Source organism: Notolepis coatsorum, assembly GCF_963971535.1.
Source record: "Notolepis coatsorum genome assembly, chromosome: 6".
NCBI lineage: Eukaryota > Metazoa > Chordata > Actinopteri > Aulopiformes > Paralepididae > Notolepis > Notolepis coatsorum.
Genome location: NC_140170.1, coordinates 53,899,622 through 53,921,538, shown reverse-complemented (window position 1 = coordinate 53,921,538; position 21,917 = coordinate 53,899,622). Strand labels below are relative to the sequence as shown.

General features: G+C 42.0%; 1 protein-coding gene across 1 annotated transcript in view; it reads left to right on the top strand.

Moving 5' to 3' along the window:
- Positions 1–21,917, top strand: part of LOC311230101 (kelch-like protein 25) — a 120,072-nt gene that overhangs the window by 74,818 nt on the left and 23,337 nt on the right. The window contains 2 exon segments of the mRNA XM_084316258.1: positions 10–98; positions 14,331–14,474. Of these exon segments, the coding sequence (XP_084172384.1) occupies positions 10–98; positions 14,331–14,474 (233 nt within the window).

Genomic DNA, 21,917 nt, shown 5'->3' with positions numbered 1-21,917 from the left:
ATGGCTCAGCGGAGCTGGAGAACAGCCTCTATGTGGTTGGAGGTCACACGGCCATAGCTGGAGTGTTCCCCGCGTCGCCGTCTGTCTCCTTAAAGCAGGTCAGACCAGTTAGATCTTTTTAAAATAGCACATTATCCAGAGGTTGTCCGTCACCTGAACTCAAGTCCTAATGCACAGGCACTTTGTACCATAAGGGCTAGCACCAGCCGACAGGCACTTTAAGGCAATATGCACTTTAAATTGGAACACTGAGCTCTTTTAGGTACTGTAGCATTTTTTTTATTGTTTGTGAAATACTTCTATTGTGGGGATTGCATCGCATGTATTCTTGTGTGTTTTTATATTGTATGTTTTTATACTGTATTTACTGTATGTTTGGCACCAAGACAAATCCCAATCAACCATGTGTTGAAATGGCAATACAGTTTTCTATCTATCTATGCTGCTGATCACACCAGAGAGAACAAGATACCAGTTTGCTGCTGGCATCACATGTAGGGATGGGTACCTTTCACATTTGAACCGATACGGTACCGGTACCTGTAGTGATATGCAGTAGGTACCATATAATGCCGGTGTGCAACCCGGACAATATATAAGAGTGCACCAGTATGTATGAGCGTCGCTATGTCAACCAAGTAAACTTGAGTCCAGTCTGCAACTTGTTGTCTTCATTGTCTCGATAACACTTCATGGTGACAGCGGTAACAGTAGTGGATTGCTACAAGCAGGATGGGAGATTGTCTGAGGATAATTATGCATCGGCAGTAGTAGGAAACCCGTCACTCCGTCAGCGCTAACTCGGCGCTAATGAAGCAATCTGACAGCTGACACCTGACAGCAGCAGTCCACACGCTGGAAGCGCAACCCGAGTGAGAAGACGTCATGGCATCACATTTGCCAACAATGAATTGGGCCGACCCGGATCAGGGTGAGGCTATTTCATTGTTTAAACAAAAAAACTCTTGTCTCTTTACCTGGAAGATGAGGAAATAGTCGGCGATGCTAAACAGGCACGGAAAATATGTCGTGGCATTGGAGATGAAGGACTGAAACGGCTGAATGCTAGTGGACTCAGTGAGGCTGACAAGAAAAAGCCAGCCAAACTATGGGAATTCTATGAAGGTCAGTTAAAATTGAATGTTAACTTTAGAATCCATAGGCTCCAATTAATGCAATATAGACAAAAAACAGACGAAAGCATTGATGATTTTGTGACCAGAGCCAGAACATTAGCTCAAAAATGCCAGTTTATTGATGAAGAGCTCAATGAACGTTTAATGGAGCTGATCATTGCCAGCACACCCCACGATGCTCTGAGGAATGACCTGTACAGCAAACCCAAAGGCCATCCTCTACAAGAGGTGCTACAAGAGGGGCGGAAATATGAAGCCCTATCAGCAGGAAATGAACAGTTACACCAACTGGGTATGTCACATGGTGAGAAAATACATGCAGTGGACAGAGGGCGAATATGCCAAAACTGTGGCAGGAGCCATAAACCCCGTCAATGTCCTGCATTCAACGATGAATGCTCTGCCTGTGGTACCAGAGGCCACTGGGCGAAGTGCTGCAGGAAAAGCAAGCGGCAGGGACAACAACGCTTCGGTCAAAGCCAAAGAAGCAAGTCTCCACCACCACCACAAAGACAGGACAGACAACAGGCCTCCAGGAGTTACCACAGACAGCGGGGTGAGTCCCATATCAATGCTATAGACAGCACAGAGGCTGATGAAGAAGGGGAGTACCAAACAAAATTCTACTCAATCACCATCAGTGAGAAGTGCATGCACAGCATTGAGAGCAAGCCACCCAGAGAAGAGGCATACACAACACTGAACGTGAGACCACCTGACCTACCAGGCCACAGACATACACTCCGTCTAAAAATAGACACAGGGGCATCAGGCAATACTCTTCCACTACGCACCTTCAGACAGATGTATGGCAAGGATGCGTGTGCGCAGGAAAAGCTGAGGAAAAATTACAGGAGGCTATCGGCATACAGTGGTCATCAGATTCCCTGTATGGGTACTATCGACATTCCATGCCAGTACAAAGACTCACAATGGATCAATGCCAGGTTCTATGTTGTGGATGTGCCAGGTCCAGCTGTAGTTGGACTGCCAACCAGTGAGCTGTTAAACCTGGTAACTGTCAATGTTGATACAGTAAACAAGAAGGTTAACAACAGCCAGAAACCACTGAAGAGGATATCAAACATTGCGGAGCTAAAGAAAGCTTACCCAGACCAGTTTGATAAATTAGGCAATTTTAGTGGAACCGCTAAGCTCTTCTTGAAAAAGGATGCTGAACCTTTCATTGACCCACCACGGAAATGCAGTATCCACATCAAAGACAAGCTAAAATCAGAGCTGAATAAAATGGTGGAGCAAGGTGTAATAAGAAAGGTGGAAGAACACACAGACTGGTGCTCCAGTCTGACGTACGGCACGAAAAAAGACGGCTCCCTTAGGCTATGCCTAGATCCTCAAAAACTGAATGCCAGCCTTAGGAGATGCCCACACAAAATTCCAACTGTGGAGGAATTAAACCCAGAATTTGCTAATGCCAAAATATTTAGCAAGCTTGACGCAAAAGCAGGGTATTGGTCTATACACCTGGATAAAGACTCACAACTCCTAACAACATTCCGGACTCCATTTGGCCGGTACTGCTGGAAGCGCTTACCCTTCGGTCTGAGTGTGTCTCAAGACCTCTTCCAGGCCAAGATGGACCAGATCCTAGAGGGGCTCCAAGGTGTGGTCAGCATAGCTGATGACATAGCAGTATATGGAGCAAACGAGGAAGAGCATGACAAGAACCTGACCAACCTGATGCAACGAGCTGGCGAGGCAGGTGTTGTTTTCAACAGCGACAAGTGCACCATAAAACAAAGCAGCATTTCCTTCTTCGGCAACCTGTACACAGGCAAGGGCATCATGCCAGACCCAGATAAGATCAGGGACATGCCAACACCCCAAAACAAAGATGATCTGCACAGATTCGTGGGAATGCTAACATACCTGTCCCCCTATATACCAAAGTTTGCAGATAAGGCTCACACCTTGAGGGGGCTGCTAAAAAACGAAGCTCCATGGATATGGGACACTGACCACCAGAAATGCTTCGAGGACCTGAAGTCTACGGTCACCGAGCATGCATGTCTGAAGTACTATGACCCAAACACACCTTTAACCCTTGAAGTGGATGCATCACAGAAGGGATTGGGCATTGCTTTGGTGCAGAACAACAGGCCCATCGCCTTTGGCTCAAAGACACTGACTGACTGCCAGTCAAGATACAGCAATATAGAGCGAGAGATGCTAGCCATTGTATATGGGATGCAGCGATACCACACGTACCTATATGGGAAATCGTTTCTCGTGGTAACAGACCACAAACCACTCGTGACCATATGTGCAAAACCACTGCATGCTGCACCACCACGACTCCAGCGCATGCTGATAAAGACACAAGGGTACAATTATGAAGGCATGTACCGACCCGGTACTCAAATGATCCTGGCAGACACCCTCAGCCGGTTGCCAAACCCAGAAAACCATGGGGACATAGAGCTAGATGAGCGCATTGATGGAGTTGATATGGAGATCGAGGATCAGAAGCAATATGCCATTGCATTAATAAACGTCTCCCCTGAGAAACAGGACGCTCTCCGTACAGAAACAGTGAGGGATCTCAAACTTAATGCCCTCAAAGAAGTCATTCACCTAGGATGGCCAGAGCACATCAAAGACCTGCCGAAGGACCTGCGTGCTTACTGGTCCTTCAGGGATGAGCTCGCAATGGAAGCAGGAGTCATATTCAAAGGTAGACAGGTACTCATCCCAGACTCCATGACTGAGGACATCCTGAAACAGTTACATGTGGGCCACCAAGGGATTGAGAAAACGCGTCGCCTTGCCAGAGAAAGTGTCTATTGGATCAAAATGAATGATGACATCGAAAGGGTGTGCAGATCCTGCAGAGTGTGTGTGGAACATCAAGATGCAAACCCAAAAGAACCTCTCCACCCACACCACATACCATCCAAACCATGGCAGTCTATCGCTTCTGACCTATTTGAGGTCAAAGGTCGCCAGTTCCTTCTGACTGTGGACAGGTATTCCAAATATCCACTGGTGGATGAAATGCCTAATGTGTCTAGCCATGCAGTCGCACAAAAAATGCAGATGTACCTGTCACTGTTTGGCCGAGTAGACGAGATCCTAACAGATAATGGCCCACAGTACACAGGGCAGGCCTTCCAAAGGTTTGTAACAGACTGGGGAGTCAAACACATCACAAGCTCTCCCCATTACCCGAAGAGCAATGGGTTCATTGAAAGGCACGTGAGACACATCAAATCAATTGTGACCAAAACCCTGAAACAGGGAGGCAATCTACAGATGGCATTACTACAGGTCAGAGCGACGCCCATCGACAGTAGAATTGATATTTGGGAGACCTGTCACCACCCTGCTGCCAAGTCGGGCAGAGCCAGGCAGGGAGGAGCATAGGGTTCACATGGAACAGAGAACAGCGGACCTAAAAGAGCATCACGACCGCAGCTGCCGCAGAGAATTACCCCCACTCTGCCCCGGACAGCATGTGACTGTGCTGAACAAGGATAGAGGGACATGGCATCCAGCTATCATTGTACAAAAATGCATTGAGCCAAGAAGCTATGTTGTACAAACACCAAATGGCAACCAGGTCAGGCGGTGCAGGAGCCACCTGCGTGAGCTATACATCCCACAGATGCAGAGAAGTCCAACACAGACACACTTTGCTGTGCCACAGCTTCAAGAGGACACCCACGAGGGCCCACCGGAAACACCTACAATGCAGAGTGACCCACCGGAAACACTTACGATGTCACCCTGTACTACACAAGTGCCCAATAGCCCAGGACCAAGACGCACAAGATGTGGGAGGGCTGTGAACAGACCAGATTTTTACAAAGACTATGTGACCTGAGCACACATTATTGCACGGAAGGTGCCCACTACAGAGGGCCAGAACAACACCAGGAGCACAAGGCTGGGTCGTCAGGGGGACTCTGGTGCTTTGTTATCATTATGGTCTTGGGGGGTGAATGTAAACCTAAATAAGGGGGGGGATTTGCACTTGGTGATGTGATTTCAGTGGACTATTGACATAAGAGTGTTCCGCTAATTATATGGGGCGATGCTGCTAAACAGGGGGGATGTAGTGATATGCAGTAGGTACCATATAATGCCGGTGTGCAACCCGGACAATATATAAGAGTGCACCAGTATGTATGAGCGTCGCTATGTCAACCAAGTAAACTTGAGTCCAGTCTGCAACTTGTTGTCTTCATTGTCTCGATAACACTTCAGTACCTGTGAATCGATACCGGTACCCAACAGTACCTTTTTTCTGTACTTTAGTCTAAAGAAATGTAATTTACCTACCTCAGTCGTGAAAAAAAAATCCAAACTTCAAATAACTTCAATTTCGACAGTTTTCGGTTTGCCATTGCTCTGACTGCTTTGTTGTTGAATCAAGTCAAATCCTAGGTAAGCATATATTGTGCGTGTGAACGTTGACATGAAAATAAAAAAGGTAAAAAAAAAAAAAATGTGTATCTCACTTGAATCGATACTCTGTAGTACCGACGTGTTTCGGTTCGGTACCTCAAAAGTACCGAATTCGGTACCCATCCCTAATCACATGTACTCTTTGTGCATAACATTAACTAGCACAAGTATGTAAACACAGAGGGCGGGATCCACTAAGAATGGATTGCGCGGTGGGAATTGCACCCTTACCTGCGCAGGGTTTGCACTCGGATTCTGCTCCGTCTTTGCGAGCTATCCACTAAAGGATAGTGTGCGATGAGATACCAGCGCAGACATTATGTGTGGAGTTTTTCCCTGTGCATTTGGCTCGTGGAGCAGTCTGCACTCTGACAGGCTGTTGGCAGATATCAGGAAGTGGAAAGATAAGACAGAAATGAGGCATAGACACAAAATACAAATTAAGCGTTCCGTCAGCATTGCATCCGGTGCAATTGGTGCGTATTTAAAGGAGGTAATATGGGCGGAACAAGTTCCCCTTTCTATGTAAATGGCTTCGTCGGAATCTGCTCGATATCCACAACAGCCCCGCCAATTGCACCGACCAGTTAACGCGACGCACCGCCGTCTTCACAGACGTGGTGGTAAATAAGCGCAGATCCTTAAAGGGGAACTCCACTTTTTTTGGAAATTAGCTTATTTAACATCTTCCCTGGAGTTAGACAAGAAGATGCATACCTTTTTTGTCTCTGTGCGTGCATTTTAGCTTTGGGAATAGACGCTCCGTTAGCATAGCTTAGCTTCATCACTGGAAGTGAGGCAGGACAGTAGCCTTACAGTGCCTTACAGTGTATTGCAAGGTCTGACATTGACCAAACTTGATATGCATGACCTTGGTGGGCTCTAGGTCAACTCCTGAAAAGGGGGTCAATGTCAGACCTTGCAATCAAAAGTTAGGGGGCGCACTGAAATTATGGCAAGGGTTATTAGCCCCCTAACTTTTGATTGCAAAGTCTGACATTGACCCCCTTTTCAGGAGTTGACCTAGAGCCCACCAAGGTCATGCATATCAAGTTTGGTCAATGTCAGACCTTGCAATACACTGTAAGGCACTGTAAGGCTACTGTCCTGCCTCACTTCCAGTGATGAAGCTAAGCTATGCTAACGGAGCGTCTATTCCCAAAGCTAAAATGCACGCACAGAGACAAAAAAGGTATGCATCTTCTTGTCTAACTCCAGGGAAGATGTTAATTAAGCTAATTTCCAAAAAAAGTGGAGTTCCCCTTTAAGCGCTATAGAGAGTCATCATGCCAGCGTCACTGCCAGCGTTGTTTCCAGACGCAGGCATCGTAATGCCAGGCGTGCCCGTGAAATAATATTTCGAAGGAGAATATCAGTTCAGTTCAGAGTTTTTATTTGCCATATGGAATCATACAATCAGAGTTTCTTCATTACACAATCATAAATATCATTCCATGGACAAAAGGAGCAGGAAGAAGAATAAATCTTATAGTTACCTGCCCCTTATTCCTAAACTAAACAAGTATTTACTTAATGGTCGGCGTACAACCTAATTTACACAAATAATAATGTATACCATTATACAAGAAACACACAATCCACAGTTAAACAATAAAAAATTTAATAATAATAATAATAAAGAATAATAAATAAAAAAAAAATCTCACTATTCAGATCACATTTGATTTTAATACTGACAAAAAAAATGTATAATTTTTTTTAATTTTATAAACACTATTACATCCCTTAAGCTCGCTGTGGAGAGAATTCCACAACTTTACACCAATAACTGAAGGGCACATCTGTTTAAGTGTAGTACGTGCAAACTGATGTTTAAAATTGTATTTTCTCCTACTAAACTCACTTTCTAAATGAAAAAGATTTTGTAGTTTTTCTGGCAGTGTATTATTTCTTGCCCTAAACATAATTAACATTGTTTGAAACTTAACCATGTCTTCAAGTTTAATTATTCTAGATTTAATAAATAATGTATTTGTGTGTTCTCGATAACTCACTTTATGTGTGATTTTTACAGGCCTCTTCTGTAGTATATATAGGCCCTAATGGTTTTATATTGGTCCCATAAGTATTCCCCCATACTTCAACACAATAACTGATGTAAGGTGAGATGAGTGAACAGTAGATTTAATTTGTAATTTGTAAATTTAAATGAGACCGAAAGACACTGGTCGCCAGCTCAATCAATCCTATAAATTTCGTCCTGTACAGACGTATGGACAGATTTAGTTGATTGATGTTTTGTTGGAACAGCAGAAAATAGATCTTATGAACAGTATATAATTTGTTAGCCTTCGCAACGTGGCGTGATTTGCTCCAAGTCTGGCAGTGAACACTATTAGAAAAATAAAGCTAAGCACTAAACCAGGTAATTTCAAATGCTTGGTTCTGAGATTATCAATACAGTAAACATTTATTTCTGATAGGCGTGCTGATCAGCAGTAATGCAACGTCATGATTATTATTATTATGAAGTTATTATTATTATTATTAAATGAAAAATAACAGTGTAAAAGGCAATATGCCTAGGAACATTGGCTTGCAGTTGCATTATTGCAAACGAAAGAAATGTGAATTCAAGAAGTTAAAACGAATAACAGGCTGAAAAAACAATTAGCCTATTTAATAGGCTAAACAGTGCGTAAAAGGCAATATGCCTCGGGAGTCGGAACATTGACTATAGGCTTCTAAAACAATTTAATAGGCTAAACTTTGTTTTAACTTCTTGAATTCACATTTCTTTAGTTTGCAATAATGCAACGCACACAGCGGGTGATTTTGCCAGGCGGCCGACTTTTTAAGCGAGGCGACCGACAGATTGTATCGCTTACATTGTTATAAATGAAACAACCTCTCTCTCTCTCTCTCTCCGTCTCTCACTCACACACACACACACATCTCCCAACAGCGCTGTCAGGAGTGCAGGGTGCAGACTGCTCCGTGAGCCACATATACTGGGCGTGTCTGCGCTGGTATCTCATTGCGCAATGTCCTTTAGTGGATAGCTCGCAAAGACAGAGCAGAATCCGCGTGCAAACCCTGCGCAGGTGATTGATTGATTTATTAACAGATTGCAGAATGGGTACAATACAGTACAGCTCAATACACACAATTGTTAAGGGGATGCAGGCCAGAGAAAGACTTTCGTAATAATCCAATAATCTAAATCTAATATATAATATAAAAATGCTAAATGCATGGGTCTTTTGTCTTTAACACTTTCAGAGCCGGCCGTGTTTTCCTTTTTACCCCCTTGAATGCCCATCAACCACTTCAATGTTAGCGTTAATATCGCCTAATCTATGTTTTAAATTATGGCTATCTGTCTAATCTGCCCGTCGCTTATCAATGACTCATTTTCCAGTCAACATTGTCGAAGAGGATTGTTTTTTTATCGGTTAATTTCCGTTTTATAGCATTTTGAAAAGCCCTCGTTTTCAAGGAAAATAAAAAGATTCCATGATAAACGCCCTGTACTGGAATATTCTAGAACGTTGTAATTTTTCTGCCTATTTATGAATAGTTTTCAAATAAACGCTAGATTATCGATAGTATATATGTACGTATGCACGCTGGTGCCGCGAGCTGAAAATCGATTATCTTAGTTCCTGATCGCTCGCACAGCCAAACAGCCATATCACACATAGGGGAAAAGCTTATATCTCCGTGAAAACAGGTCTGATTATCCTAAGACTGGTAAAATAGATTCCTTACCTGAGATCAGATGGTATCCAAAAAGATTATTCCAATTCCTGATCGCCATTCCAAAAATCGATCCTTTTATTGATCCAATGCTACGTACTGTAAAGACATATTACAAGCTGTTCTGATGGTCCACAATGACTCCGAGCGGCTCGGGGTACATGCGTGAGAAGTAAAATGTGGATTCAGGAGTTTTTTTTTCTCATCCATTTTCATTGAGTCCATTCCAAAAGGGTGCATTACCATCTGGGAGACGATAGGGGGCGCTTTTTTCACATCTGAGCACCTGGTGGGGCTGGTTTCCCAACGGTAGACTCGGTTGATGAAATATGAATTCAGATCGCTAATTAAAAAAAAATCACGCTAATTGTCGTGGTGGGCATTCAGGGGGCGGACTGCTAACACATATTATGTCATCCGTGGCATCCAAAGTGTTAACACTTTTACGACCGATGGGCTTAGTCTAATTAGTGGCTAGAGGACCGGGGAATGTAAACAAACATGTGGGTTTTGTAACAGCTATATCTATACTTTATAGTGTTGCTATCTGTCCATTCTCATTGTCAATTCAGTGCATAAACCGTCCCTTCAAAATGGCTTAAAGAAAAAAAATGCATCGGTAGGTTGTCATTTTATAGCGCCGTGAATATAAGCTTTATCGCAGATTTAGTTGGTATGTATTTTCTGGAAAGCTAGTTATGGAGCTAAAGGCTACTAACGTTATATTCAACGGCATTTCCGTTTTATATATGCTAAAGAAATAACACAAACTGCATATGATCCAGGCTGTCCCAAAGCATGTATGGATGAAAGGGGGGCGGCGGGGGACGTCGATTAGTATTATTGATTACCAATACAGTGTCCGTGTAACTAGTCACATTCACTGATAGACTGCTTGCGTTGCACAGAAAGGTCCGATCCGGCTGTAAATTAGGTGATAAAGGTCTTACCATGTGCCCGTGGGATACCCTCCAGCCTTTCCCCGTTATCGATCGGCATCTGGTAGATCGATATATCCATTGGTTGATGATAAATCCTCTTATTCCATGGTGAAATCTGCGATTTGAAACGTAATACACGGTGCATGATGTTCATTTCGGATCAGGGTAATATGATCCTCCATTGGAAGGTAAAAAAAAATTCCATTCGCCCACAATGATACTGCAGTGGAGCGATGGCACCCCTAAGAGGATTTGGCCGGTATTGCATATTGCCGATTCCACAGAGGAGGGTAGATCTGCAGAGCCGATCGGGGATCTTGATCCGGTTATTAATATGGAATAAAACAATAACAACTTGCCACGGCTATATACGTGCCTCTGGTCCACAACGCATGGCACCGAAACCCGTATAAACTCGTGGCTGGTCCTTAATGTGTTAATGTTAGCTTGCAAACTCAAATACTGTCTTGGTAAGCCTCATAATGAATTGTTTGGGAAAAAAAGGAAAAACATTGTGATGTGTATCGTGTATCGCCGAAAGGTCAGAAAATATCGTGATATCATATTTAGGCCATATCGCCCAGCCCTAATTGGCCACATCCAGCTTGTCTGTGATATGAGCGTGTTGTCCGTCTTTATGTTTATGTTTGAAAATCTGGTTTTAAGTTTTTTACTGCAGCCTAGTTGATTAATGAGTAATTTCCAAAGTTCACAGGGTTTATTTTTGTTTTCCTCAGTTTTGTCATTGATGAAATTCTTTTTTGCAGTTTTGATCATGGAGTTTACTTCATTTCTTAGTCTGTTTCTTTGCAGTTTGAGTTCAGTCATGTGGGCTTGGAGTATCATGTTTATCATGCTAGGTATCTTGTTTATCATGCTAGGTATCTTGTTTATAATGCTATGTATCTTGTTTATCATGCTAGGTATCTTGTTTATAATGCTAGGTATCTTGTTTATCATGCTAGGTATCTTGTTTATAATGCTAGGTATCATGTTTATCATGCTAGGTATCTTGTTTATCATGCTAGGTATCATGTCTATCATGCTAGGTATCATGTTTATCATACTAGGTATCATGTGTATCATACTGGGTATCATGTTTATCATGCTAGGTATCATGTTTATCATGCTAGGTATCATGTTTATCATGCTAGGTATTATGTTTATCATGCTAGGTATCTTGTGTATCATACTAGGTATCATGTTTATCATGCTAGGTATCTTGTTTATCATACTAGGTATCATGTTTATCATGCTGCTAGGTATCATGTTTATCATGCTAGGTATCATGTGTATCATACTAGGTATCATGTTTATCATGCTAGGTATCTTGTTTATCATACTAGGTATCATGTTTATCATGCTGCTAAGTGTCTTGTTTATCATGCTAGTTATCATGTTTATCATGCTGCTAGGTATCTTGTTTATCATGCTAGTTATCATGTTTATCATGCTAGGTATCATGTTTATCATACTAGGTATCATGTTTATCATGCTAGGTATCTTGTGTATCATACTAGGTATCATGTGTATCATGCTGCTAGGTATCTTGTTTATCATGCTAGGTATCATGTGTATCATGCTGCTAGGTATCTTGTTTATCATGCTAGTTATGTTTATCATGCTAGGTATCTTGTTTATCATGCTAGTTATCATGTTTATCATGCTGCTAGGTATCTTGTTTATCATGCTAGGTATCTTGTTTATCATGCTAGGTATCTTGTTTATCATGCTAGGTATCATGTTTATCATGCTGCTAGGTATCTTGTTTATCATGCTAGGTATCATGTTTATCATGCTAGGTATAATTTATATCATGTCTATCATGCTAGGTATCTTGTTTATCATGCTAGGTATCATGTTTATCAAGTTTCAAGTTTCTTTAATAGTTGTCATACAGAAGTACAGAATACTTTTATACAAAATGCTTCTTACTGTTACGCTCCAGAGACTGTGCTAGACAAGATAAGTATCAAATAACATAGTATCATGCTAGTTATTATGTTTATCATGCTAGTTATCATGTTTATCATGCTAGGTATCATGTTTATCATGCTGCTAGGTATCTTGTTTATCATGCTAGGTGTAACTGAGGGGTACAATTCCCTGACTGTATTAATAAGTATGGTATCATTAAACCACTACCGTCTTATGTACATTACTACTGGCCATACAGTACACAGGTATCTTATGATGAACACTTCCCACAATGACTCGGTTCCACACAAAACTGGATTTAAGTATTTATTAGCAGCAATGATAGTACATAATATACTTTACTTTGGATGCGCTTATAAGGCAAAGGAATGTGCGTAGGCAAATCAATAACGTATGTCCATTATCATATTACGCAGGAGATAATAATACAACCTGAATCTTAGGAATTATATCTATGGTACTCTGGGGAGGCAGCGGGAGATACTGGTAGGGGGTTCCCACCGGTTGTAAGCCAGCAGGGGGAGGAAATGTTCGAATGCAAAGTCTGGATCAACGGGGACTCAATAAGCTCCTGCTATGGGAGGTGGTATTACTCCCTGGATCAGCAGACGAAAAGCAGCAGCTGTAATCCAAGTATGCGTGCAGCATAGGTGAAAGCCGGCCAGCCTCTCCAAGAGACGGGCTCGAGTGATGTTCCTCACGTCACGGGTAAATCCCACACAGTAGTGGGGTGTAGACGATTCTTCTCCGCTCCAACATCCACAGGACCAAAGCAATAATAATAATAATCCAGCCGGAAAAGGGCTCTGCATTCACCGGTGTAGATTCTCCGGTGCGCGGTACTTCACATTAACTAGGTCGAACTTGACGTTATTCCACTAAGCTCTGACACGTTACTATCCTATCCGCACGCGGTTATAAGGCCTAACAAAAATAATGGTTGGTTTCAGGTTGCCGACCGACCCTGCCGATTTAGGTGCGACCCAATATATTTTATGAGTTTAAAAAAAAAATTATATATTTAAAAAAAAAAAAAAAAAAAAAAAAAAAATCCGATTTTTTTTTTTTTTTTTTTTTTAGAATAAAGTTTCATAGAAATCTTAGTCAAACATTTAGTATTATGGATATTAAACATGCTGGCAGAGTACATGCATCCATGTTGTTGTGAACATTTTAATTAAATAAAGAAATTCCCTATCCATAGTCGCCGTGGGAAAGAATAAAATAAAAAAATAAAATAAAATAAATTCCCTACCTACCCATGGCCAAACTGACAACCAACCTGAAACCAACTATTATTTTTGTTAGGCCTAAGTGCTCTATTTAGATGCACGGTTGCTCGCTTCACTTGGTCGTTGACTCGTGATGAAGGCTTTACTAGTAAGGAACGAACGATACGTTGAACGAACGTATTAGGATAAGACAAGACTCTATTTCAGGGCAAAACGGGCCCACTTCACAGCACGTTGTATCGTGGTGTGAGGCTTCAACTTGTTACTAAGACTACTGCTGTATCCACCTGCGACGTATTTATACGTACGGTGAATAATCTAGTGCCAACCTTATTTCTGTCTCGTATTCCTGGGCAAAGCCGGGCATGTACAGACATGTCTTCGCGGTGACTTTGAACTCGGCATTGGGGGTATGGCCGTTGGCGCCTAGGGGATCGCTTCCAATAGGAGAACGAAATATTATGGTCTGTACTAGGTTAAAGGGATATTCCGTGTATATGTACAAAGAATACACAAGGGATATCAGACGATATACAAATCCTATGCAATATATATCGATCAATAAATACATATATTCGGTTTAATCTGACCCTTTGTAACACTAGGTATCATGTTTATCATGCTAGGTATAATTTATATCATTTCTATCATGCTAGGTATCTTGTTTATCATGCTAGGTATAATTTATATCATGTCTATCATGCTAGGTATCTTGTTTATCATGCTAGGTATAATTTATATCATGTCTATCATGCTAGGTATCTTATTTATCATGCTAGGTATAATTTATATCATGTCTATCATGCTAGGTATCTTGTTTATCATGCTAGGTATCTTGTTTATCATGCTAGGTATCATGTTTATCATGCTAGGTATCTTGTTTATCATGCTAGGTATCATGTTTATCATGCTAGGTATCATGTGTATCATGCTAGGTGGAGCGCTACGACCCGCTCTGTAACAAGTGGACGATGATGGCTCCTCTGAGAGACGGCGTCAGCAACGCGGCTGTGGTCAGTGCCAAACTCAAACTGTTCGTCTTTGGAGGAACCACCATACACAGAGACAAGGCCTCTAAGGTAAAGCCACCATACACAGAGACGAGGCATCTAAGGTAAAGCCACCATACACAGAGACAAGGCCTCTAAGGTAAAGCCACCATACACAGAGACAAGGCCTCTAAGGTAAAGCCACCATACACAGAGACAAGGCCTCTAAGGTAAAGCCACCATACACAGAGACAAGGCCTCTAAGGTAAAGCCACCATACACAGAGACAAGGCCTCTAGAAGCTTCTATCCCCAGGCCATCAGGCTGCTAAACGAACAATAAACACTATGCAACAACCATCAAATGCACACAGCACACACACCCACACGCACACACTCACTTAAACAAACAACACACTGCAGCACCCACTCTCCACACTTTAGACCACACAAACACACTTTATATTTATTGATAAAGGATTTGCACTACAACTCGTACACCTACTGTAAATTGTACCTAAATTGCACCTCATCCCATTTCTGCCTTGCACTATATAGTATTGTATATTAGTACACTGCACAGTATTGTATATTATATGGTAACTCAGTTACGTCCATTCTGCATCGAACATTGTACATATGTCTATACTGAACACTGACCTCATTTTTTTTTACTTCTAATTTACATGCTATACTATGTTATTTTATTTCATACTTATCTTGTCTTGCACAGTCTCTGGAGCGTAACAGTAAGAAGCATTTTGTATAAAAGTATTCTGTACTTCTGTATGACAACTATTAAAGAAACTTGAAACTCTAAGGTAAATCCACCATACACACGAGACAAGGCCTCTAAGGTAAATCCACCATACACACGAGACAAGGCCTCTAAGGTAAATCCACCATACACAGAGACAAGGCCTCTAAGGTAAATCCACCATACACAGACACAAGGCCTCTAAGGTAAATCCACCATACACACGAGACGAGGCCTCTAAGGTAAAGCCACCATACACAGAGACAAGGCCTCTAAGGTAAAGCCACCATACACAGAGACAAGGCCTCTAAGGTAAAGCCACCATACACAGAGACAAGGCCTCTAAGGTAAAGCCACCATACACAGAGACAAGGCCTCTAAGGTAAATCCACCATACACACGAGACAAGGCCTCTAAGGTAAATCCACCATACACAGAGACAAGGCCTCTAAGGTAAAGCCACCATACACAGACACAAGGCCTCTAAGGTAAAGCCACCATACACAGAGTCAAGGCCTCTAAGGTAAAGCCACCATACACAGAGACAAGGCCTCTAAGGTAAAGCCACCATACACAGAGACAAGGCCTCTAAGGTAAAGCCACCATACACAGAGACAAGGCCTCTAAGGTAAAGCCACCATACACAGAGACAAGGCCTCTAAGGTAAAGCCACCATACACAGAGACAAGGCCTCTAAGGTAAAGCCACCATACACAGCCACAAGGCCTCTAAGGTAAAGCCACCATACACAGACACACAGCCTCTAAGGTAAAGCCACCATACACAGAGACAAGGCCTCTTAACCGTTTCGGGGCCAACCACGGATAAATCCGTGTTTCGAATCCAACGGTTGAGGACCAACCACGGACATGTCCGTGGCAAGGTTGTTTTGGCTTTTATTCCATTGTAATAACCTACTCTATGTCACCGAGCTGCACTGCAGATCTACCCTCCTCTTCGAATTCTGAAAAGTGCATTACCGGCCAGATCCTCTTAGGGGCGCTGTCTCGATAATGCAGTGTGCCCTGTGGCAGAACGGTGCACTCTTTTTTTAACTTTCAATGGAGTTTCCAGTTAGCTGGATTCTGGATGCGCAGCCTAGTAGCTTGGAATACCTTTTGCGACGCCGAATTCCCGAGCGACCTCTGAGAAACTTCACGAGCGAGATTGTTCACGGAGGTCTAAGCAACTAATTTAACGCACTGTCGAACCAAGAAGACAACGCGTGTTATGGGAGAAATACGCGACAGGCTGGCGGACTTGTACACGGTGATGTCAGATATCAACGACTCCCTAAGACCATTGCTGAAATTCTGCCTGGACTGCGCAAAATACTAATAAAGACCATTGACCACTGTTTGGCGTTGGTGTCATTGGTCATTATAACCATGCTGGAATATGAATGCCTTTATTCGTTTTGTTCGATTGGCTACCGGGTATAATATGATTTGTAGAGGCATACAATCTATTTTGTTGTCGGTATTAGGTAGCCTATATAAATTAGATATAATAGCATAACCTACCTACATTATGCAACAGTAACTTGCGCATATATAACACATGGCACAGCCCTGCGAAGCCTGCATACAGTAAACTAACTTGATCGTTAATCTAGCTGTTGTATCTTTACGCTTATGAAAACATTAAATAATATGTATAGGCTATAGGCCGATGTTTTGCTTTAATAGCCTATATTCTCAAATGGTATTTAATGGCTATCCGCTGTGGGCTATATCTCCTCGCTGACGGACTAGTATACCTTATATCATATCATATTCCTTTTTTTTTTATCTAATTTTTCTCCCTTCCCCAATTTCGTATTGTCCAATTCTACCCTCCCCTGTCTCGAACGCTGTTGGCCATGCCTCCCACAAGCCGGCTGCAATGTGGACGAAGCCTTGCATCACGTGTCCCCTCCGGTACACGAGGAGGCAGCCGTCGCATCTTTTCACCTGAACAGCGCAATCTCTCAGCAGCGAGGGTCTGCGTGGGAGGGACACGCCGCCCTCGTTGCTTCCTGATTCTACTGCGCAGGCGCACCAACCGACCTGTAGGAGTCGCTGTCCACAACGTCCAATCCCCACCCACCAGCTTCCCACCCCATAATACTGCCAATTGTATTAGTATGAACGACCAGCCAAGCTGGTAGCAACGCCTTGCCCACTGCGCCACCTAGCCGCCCAGATATCATATCATATTCCTATGTCTCCAAGGAAACGTGGGGCTCTGGGGAAGAAAGTTTGGGAACCCCTGCTATTATAGCCTATCCTATAATGTTATAGGCTATTTTATTTACAGTTTACTTTATCAGCCTACCCAGCATGTAATACATTCTTTGTTAGAACTCAACTCGTTATTATTTTGCACATAGATTGCAGAAATACGGGAACGCTTTGATTATATTTAAAAGGCTTTGACATTGTAAAACGAAATAAGTGGAATTTCGAAGTTGTAAGCAGAATACAAGTCATATCACCCACACGATGCATGCTACCTGTATCCAGAGCATGTATGCTTTTCATTCATTTAAGACACATTTATTGTAAGGGTTTTGTAATACACATAAACTCAACAAATAACCTGTTCTCGTTGCAATGCGTTTTAAATTATTTCTTATACAGTAGGAAGGGGGAAGAACACTATATCGTGGGTGTTCATATAGGGCTGGGCGATATGGCCTAAATATGATATCACGATATTTTCTGACCTTTCGGCGATACACGATACACATCACGATGTTTTTCTTTTTTACCCCAAACAATTCATTATGAGGCTTACCAAGACAGTATTTGAGTTTGCAAGCTAACATTAAAGACAAAATAAAATACCCATGCATTTAGCATTTTTATATTAGATTTAGATTATTAGATTATATATTGCATATGAGATATTATATGATTTAGATATGAAATATGATGAATTGAAAATGGGGGACCCTGATGTAAACAAGACTAAAGTCTTTCTCTGGTCTGCATCCCCTTAACAATTGTATGTATTGAGCTGTACTGTACCCATTCTGCAATATGTTAAAGTTTTAAATCAATCAATCAATAAATAGCATTTTAGCATTTTTATGAAACTACTGTATATATGTATGTCTCTAAATGTTTTGATGAATTGAAAATGGAGGACCCTTATGTAAAAAAGCCGAAAGTCTTTTTCTGGTCTTCATCCTCCTGTACTGTATTGTACCCATTCTGCAACCTTTTAATACAGTTTTCATTCATTCATTCTGACGGAAACATAATCATTTTGATTGACAGTCGAGTCTGCCAATGACGTCACACCGCTTGCACCCGCCCTGCTGTTCTTAGCACCAATCGGCAAGCGTTATGACTTCCTGAATGTCCCGTGTGCTGAAGTGAACACTGAACATCAACAAAGCTACTAACGTTAGCTCCCCGCGGCCGTCGAGTAGGAGACCAGTGCTTCACAGGATGCTAAATGAGGCATAATGATTTTACTACAACGAATGTTATAATAAAAGCCTTTCCATACATCTGTCTGATTGAAAACTTTATTAACAGACCGCGGAATGGGCATATCTCAGCACAGGCTGAGATATGAACGAGTAACGTGTGGACAGATTGACGCGACACAATCCTCTTGGGCAAAACATCACGATATCCACGATACGTTGAAAAAGTGTATCGTTAATGAACTGTACCCGATATTTATATAATATCGTCATATCGCCCAGCCCTATGTTCATATGACTTGTATTCTGCTTACAGCTTCGAAATTCCACTTATTTCGTTTTACAATGTCAAAGCCTTTTAAATATAATCAAAACGTTCCCGTATTTCTGCAATCTATGCGCAAAATAATAACGAGTTGAGTTCTAACAAAGAACGTATTACATGCTGGGTAGGCTGATAGAGTGTATGCGTGTATCAGGCAAATGCACATCGCAACATTGACTGAGTGGAACCCCTTTCTATTCACATAACTGAATTTGTGATGGAGCTTTGACAGCTACCAGGGCTGTACGCTAAGCTTTTTCACTAGGGGCACACTTGCCCCTAAATGAGAAATTTAGGGGCAAAAAATATTTTTTAGGGGCACATTTTTTAATAACAATTTTACCATTATTTATATCGATTGTTTTTGATTTAAAAAAAAAAAAAAATGTTATATAATTTTTTTTTAATAAAATATATATATTATATAATCATACTTGTAGTTGTATTATCTGCGAGACATCGCCACCACGCAACAAGTCTAAATGCTCGCTATATGCAACCAGCTCCACTGTCTGTGTGTACTGAGTAGCCTCCAGCTACGGCCAGGATTCTCCGGAGCTGCAGCTGGGCCCTATACTGTAGCCTCCAGCTACGGCCAGGATTCTCCGGCGCTGCAGCTGGTCCCTATTGACTATACAGCGTGCCCTCAGCTCGAATACGCATCGACTCAGTGTTATAAGACATTGATATCAGGACGGAGCTATCTGAACTATTTAGTTTAATGGGACGTTTCGTTTTGAACAGTAAGCTAACGCAAGCTATCATGCACTACTAGACTTACTGGAGAATTTGTTGATAGCTATCAGTAGCTAGCCGGCTGGCAGGCTCACCGAGGTCCCAGTGTTTACAACAGCCACGGGTGCGAGAGCGCTGAGGAGGAGCAGACGCCGCAGCTCGCTGATCATACCTGCTGAGTGCTCACTGCTCAGCTCGCATGAGTGACGTCATCGCGTCATCACACGCCTTGGATAATTTAGGAGTGAAATGCGAATCCAAGGCTTGAAAGCACTACTCGCAAGCCCGCCCCCAGATAATATTTACCAATCGCAACGGCCAATTAAAGGGGCAATTCGCGACGATATCATCGCACTGTACAGCCCTGGCTACATGGGTGGTACAGTAACAGTCCATTGCTCAATCCATCTCCAATATCACGATGGATCGTGCCGGTGGCCAAAGACCCGAGGGTGGAGAGGACTTGAATGTGCACAGGGATGGCATTTGTGCGTTTTGTTCCACGCTCCAATTTGGGTGCCAAATTGCGGTACAAATGAAGGAGGTGTCTCGGGTAGCGGACTCTAGTTAATATTATGTTCTCTCGGCAATTAGACTGCGGCTGCCCCTCATTCATTAATTCATTCCTATCTGCTATCTCTGAAAACAGTTCCCTGCGGAGCGCAGTCAACGCACACCCCGTAGTATTCCGATAACGCTATATATAAACCATGCTGCATTCATGCTATATTTATAGGGTTTGACAATAATTACACTAATGTCGCTATTTTACAATGAACTATAATGAATTACGGATCATATGAACAGAGACAAGGCCTCGGTAAAGCCACCATACACAGAGACAAGGCAGTGTTTCCCAAACTCTGGGTTCCGTTTTTATTGGGTCGCCAATAAAAATAATAATAATAGAAAAGCTGTAGATGTGTTGATTCAGTTTGGCACCACATACTTATGTGAATCTGGGTTTTCTACTCTAGCATACCTGAAAAACAAATACAGAAACAGACTAAATGCTCAGCATGACCTCAGAATAGCACTTTCAAAAACCAAGCCCAGAATAGATCTGCTGGTTGAAAACTTCAACCAGCCACATACCTCTCATTAGATTTCATTGTGCCATAGATTAAATATTATACCCCTTCTAGCATGATGTCAGGTCAGTAGATTTTTAAAATAAGTCCGTACAAATTAATCAGAATGTTGCTCAATGTTGGGGCTTAAGGTTGAGGGACGGAGGGAGGGGGTAAGAAATGGAGAGTTGAAAAAGGGGTGAGAAATAGAAAGGATAGTAGAACATGTTTGTTCATTTAAAAGTGTTACAAAATTGTATGTACATATGTTATGAGGTGGTGAGCAACTTAACATTACACTCTGATTATTGCTGTGATGTACTTTTATAATTAAATAGATACATTTCATATACATTTGAAATCCATGGTTTGTTGTGTTCTTTATCAGTAGTTTCTAAATGTATGTTATGGCAATACATTTTTTTTATCTACCTTTTTCTCCCCCTTTTTTCTGTATTTTTCTCCCATCCCAATTTAGTCGTTATGCCAATTCCCTTCCCTCCCTTCCTGGTCGTTGCGCGCATTTGCCCCCCACTTGCCTGTCTAGGGAGGGTTGATAGATACTAGGGCTGTCTTAAATACTTCGAAGCTTCGTTCAATGGCACAAGCTTCGAACATTAAAAAAAAATCGAAGTTAAAAAAAAATAATAATAATTTTTATTTCTTTTTTTTTCTCAAATCTTGCGCCTCTCTACAACAAGCACGTGGAGATTATCTGTGTTGAAAACAACAAGGACATGTGCAGCAGACATGTCGACGAAGAAGCGAAGCAATGCCGTTTGTTATTTAAGACTATGTCGGACAGATTTGTGTTCATTGTGCTGCTTTTTTAAAGTGTCCCGACCCATATAAAAATATGTCTTAATAAAACGTGCTTAATTAAGTCGAATTCTGCTTTTGTCTCTATCAACTACATATAAATATTTATATAATTGTTTGCTTGATAGACGAAGGTTGCAACATAATTATGTAATGTCTTGTCGTTGGGTGTGAGAGCAGCCCCACTGCACCCAGGCAGCGCAGCCGAGTGAAACCTTGTTAATAATAATAATAATAATGGATTGGATTTATATAGCGCTCTTCTCTGACTCCGAGCGCTTCACAGAGTCCATTATTCGTTCATACACAGTCATACCGGTGGTGGTAAGCTACAATTGCAGCCAGAGCTGCCCTGAGGCAGACTCACGGAAGCGTGGCGAATAATCACCGCCTACGGCCTCCGACCACCA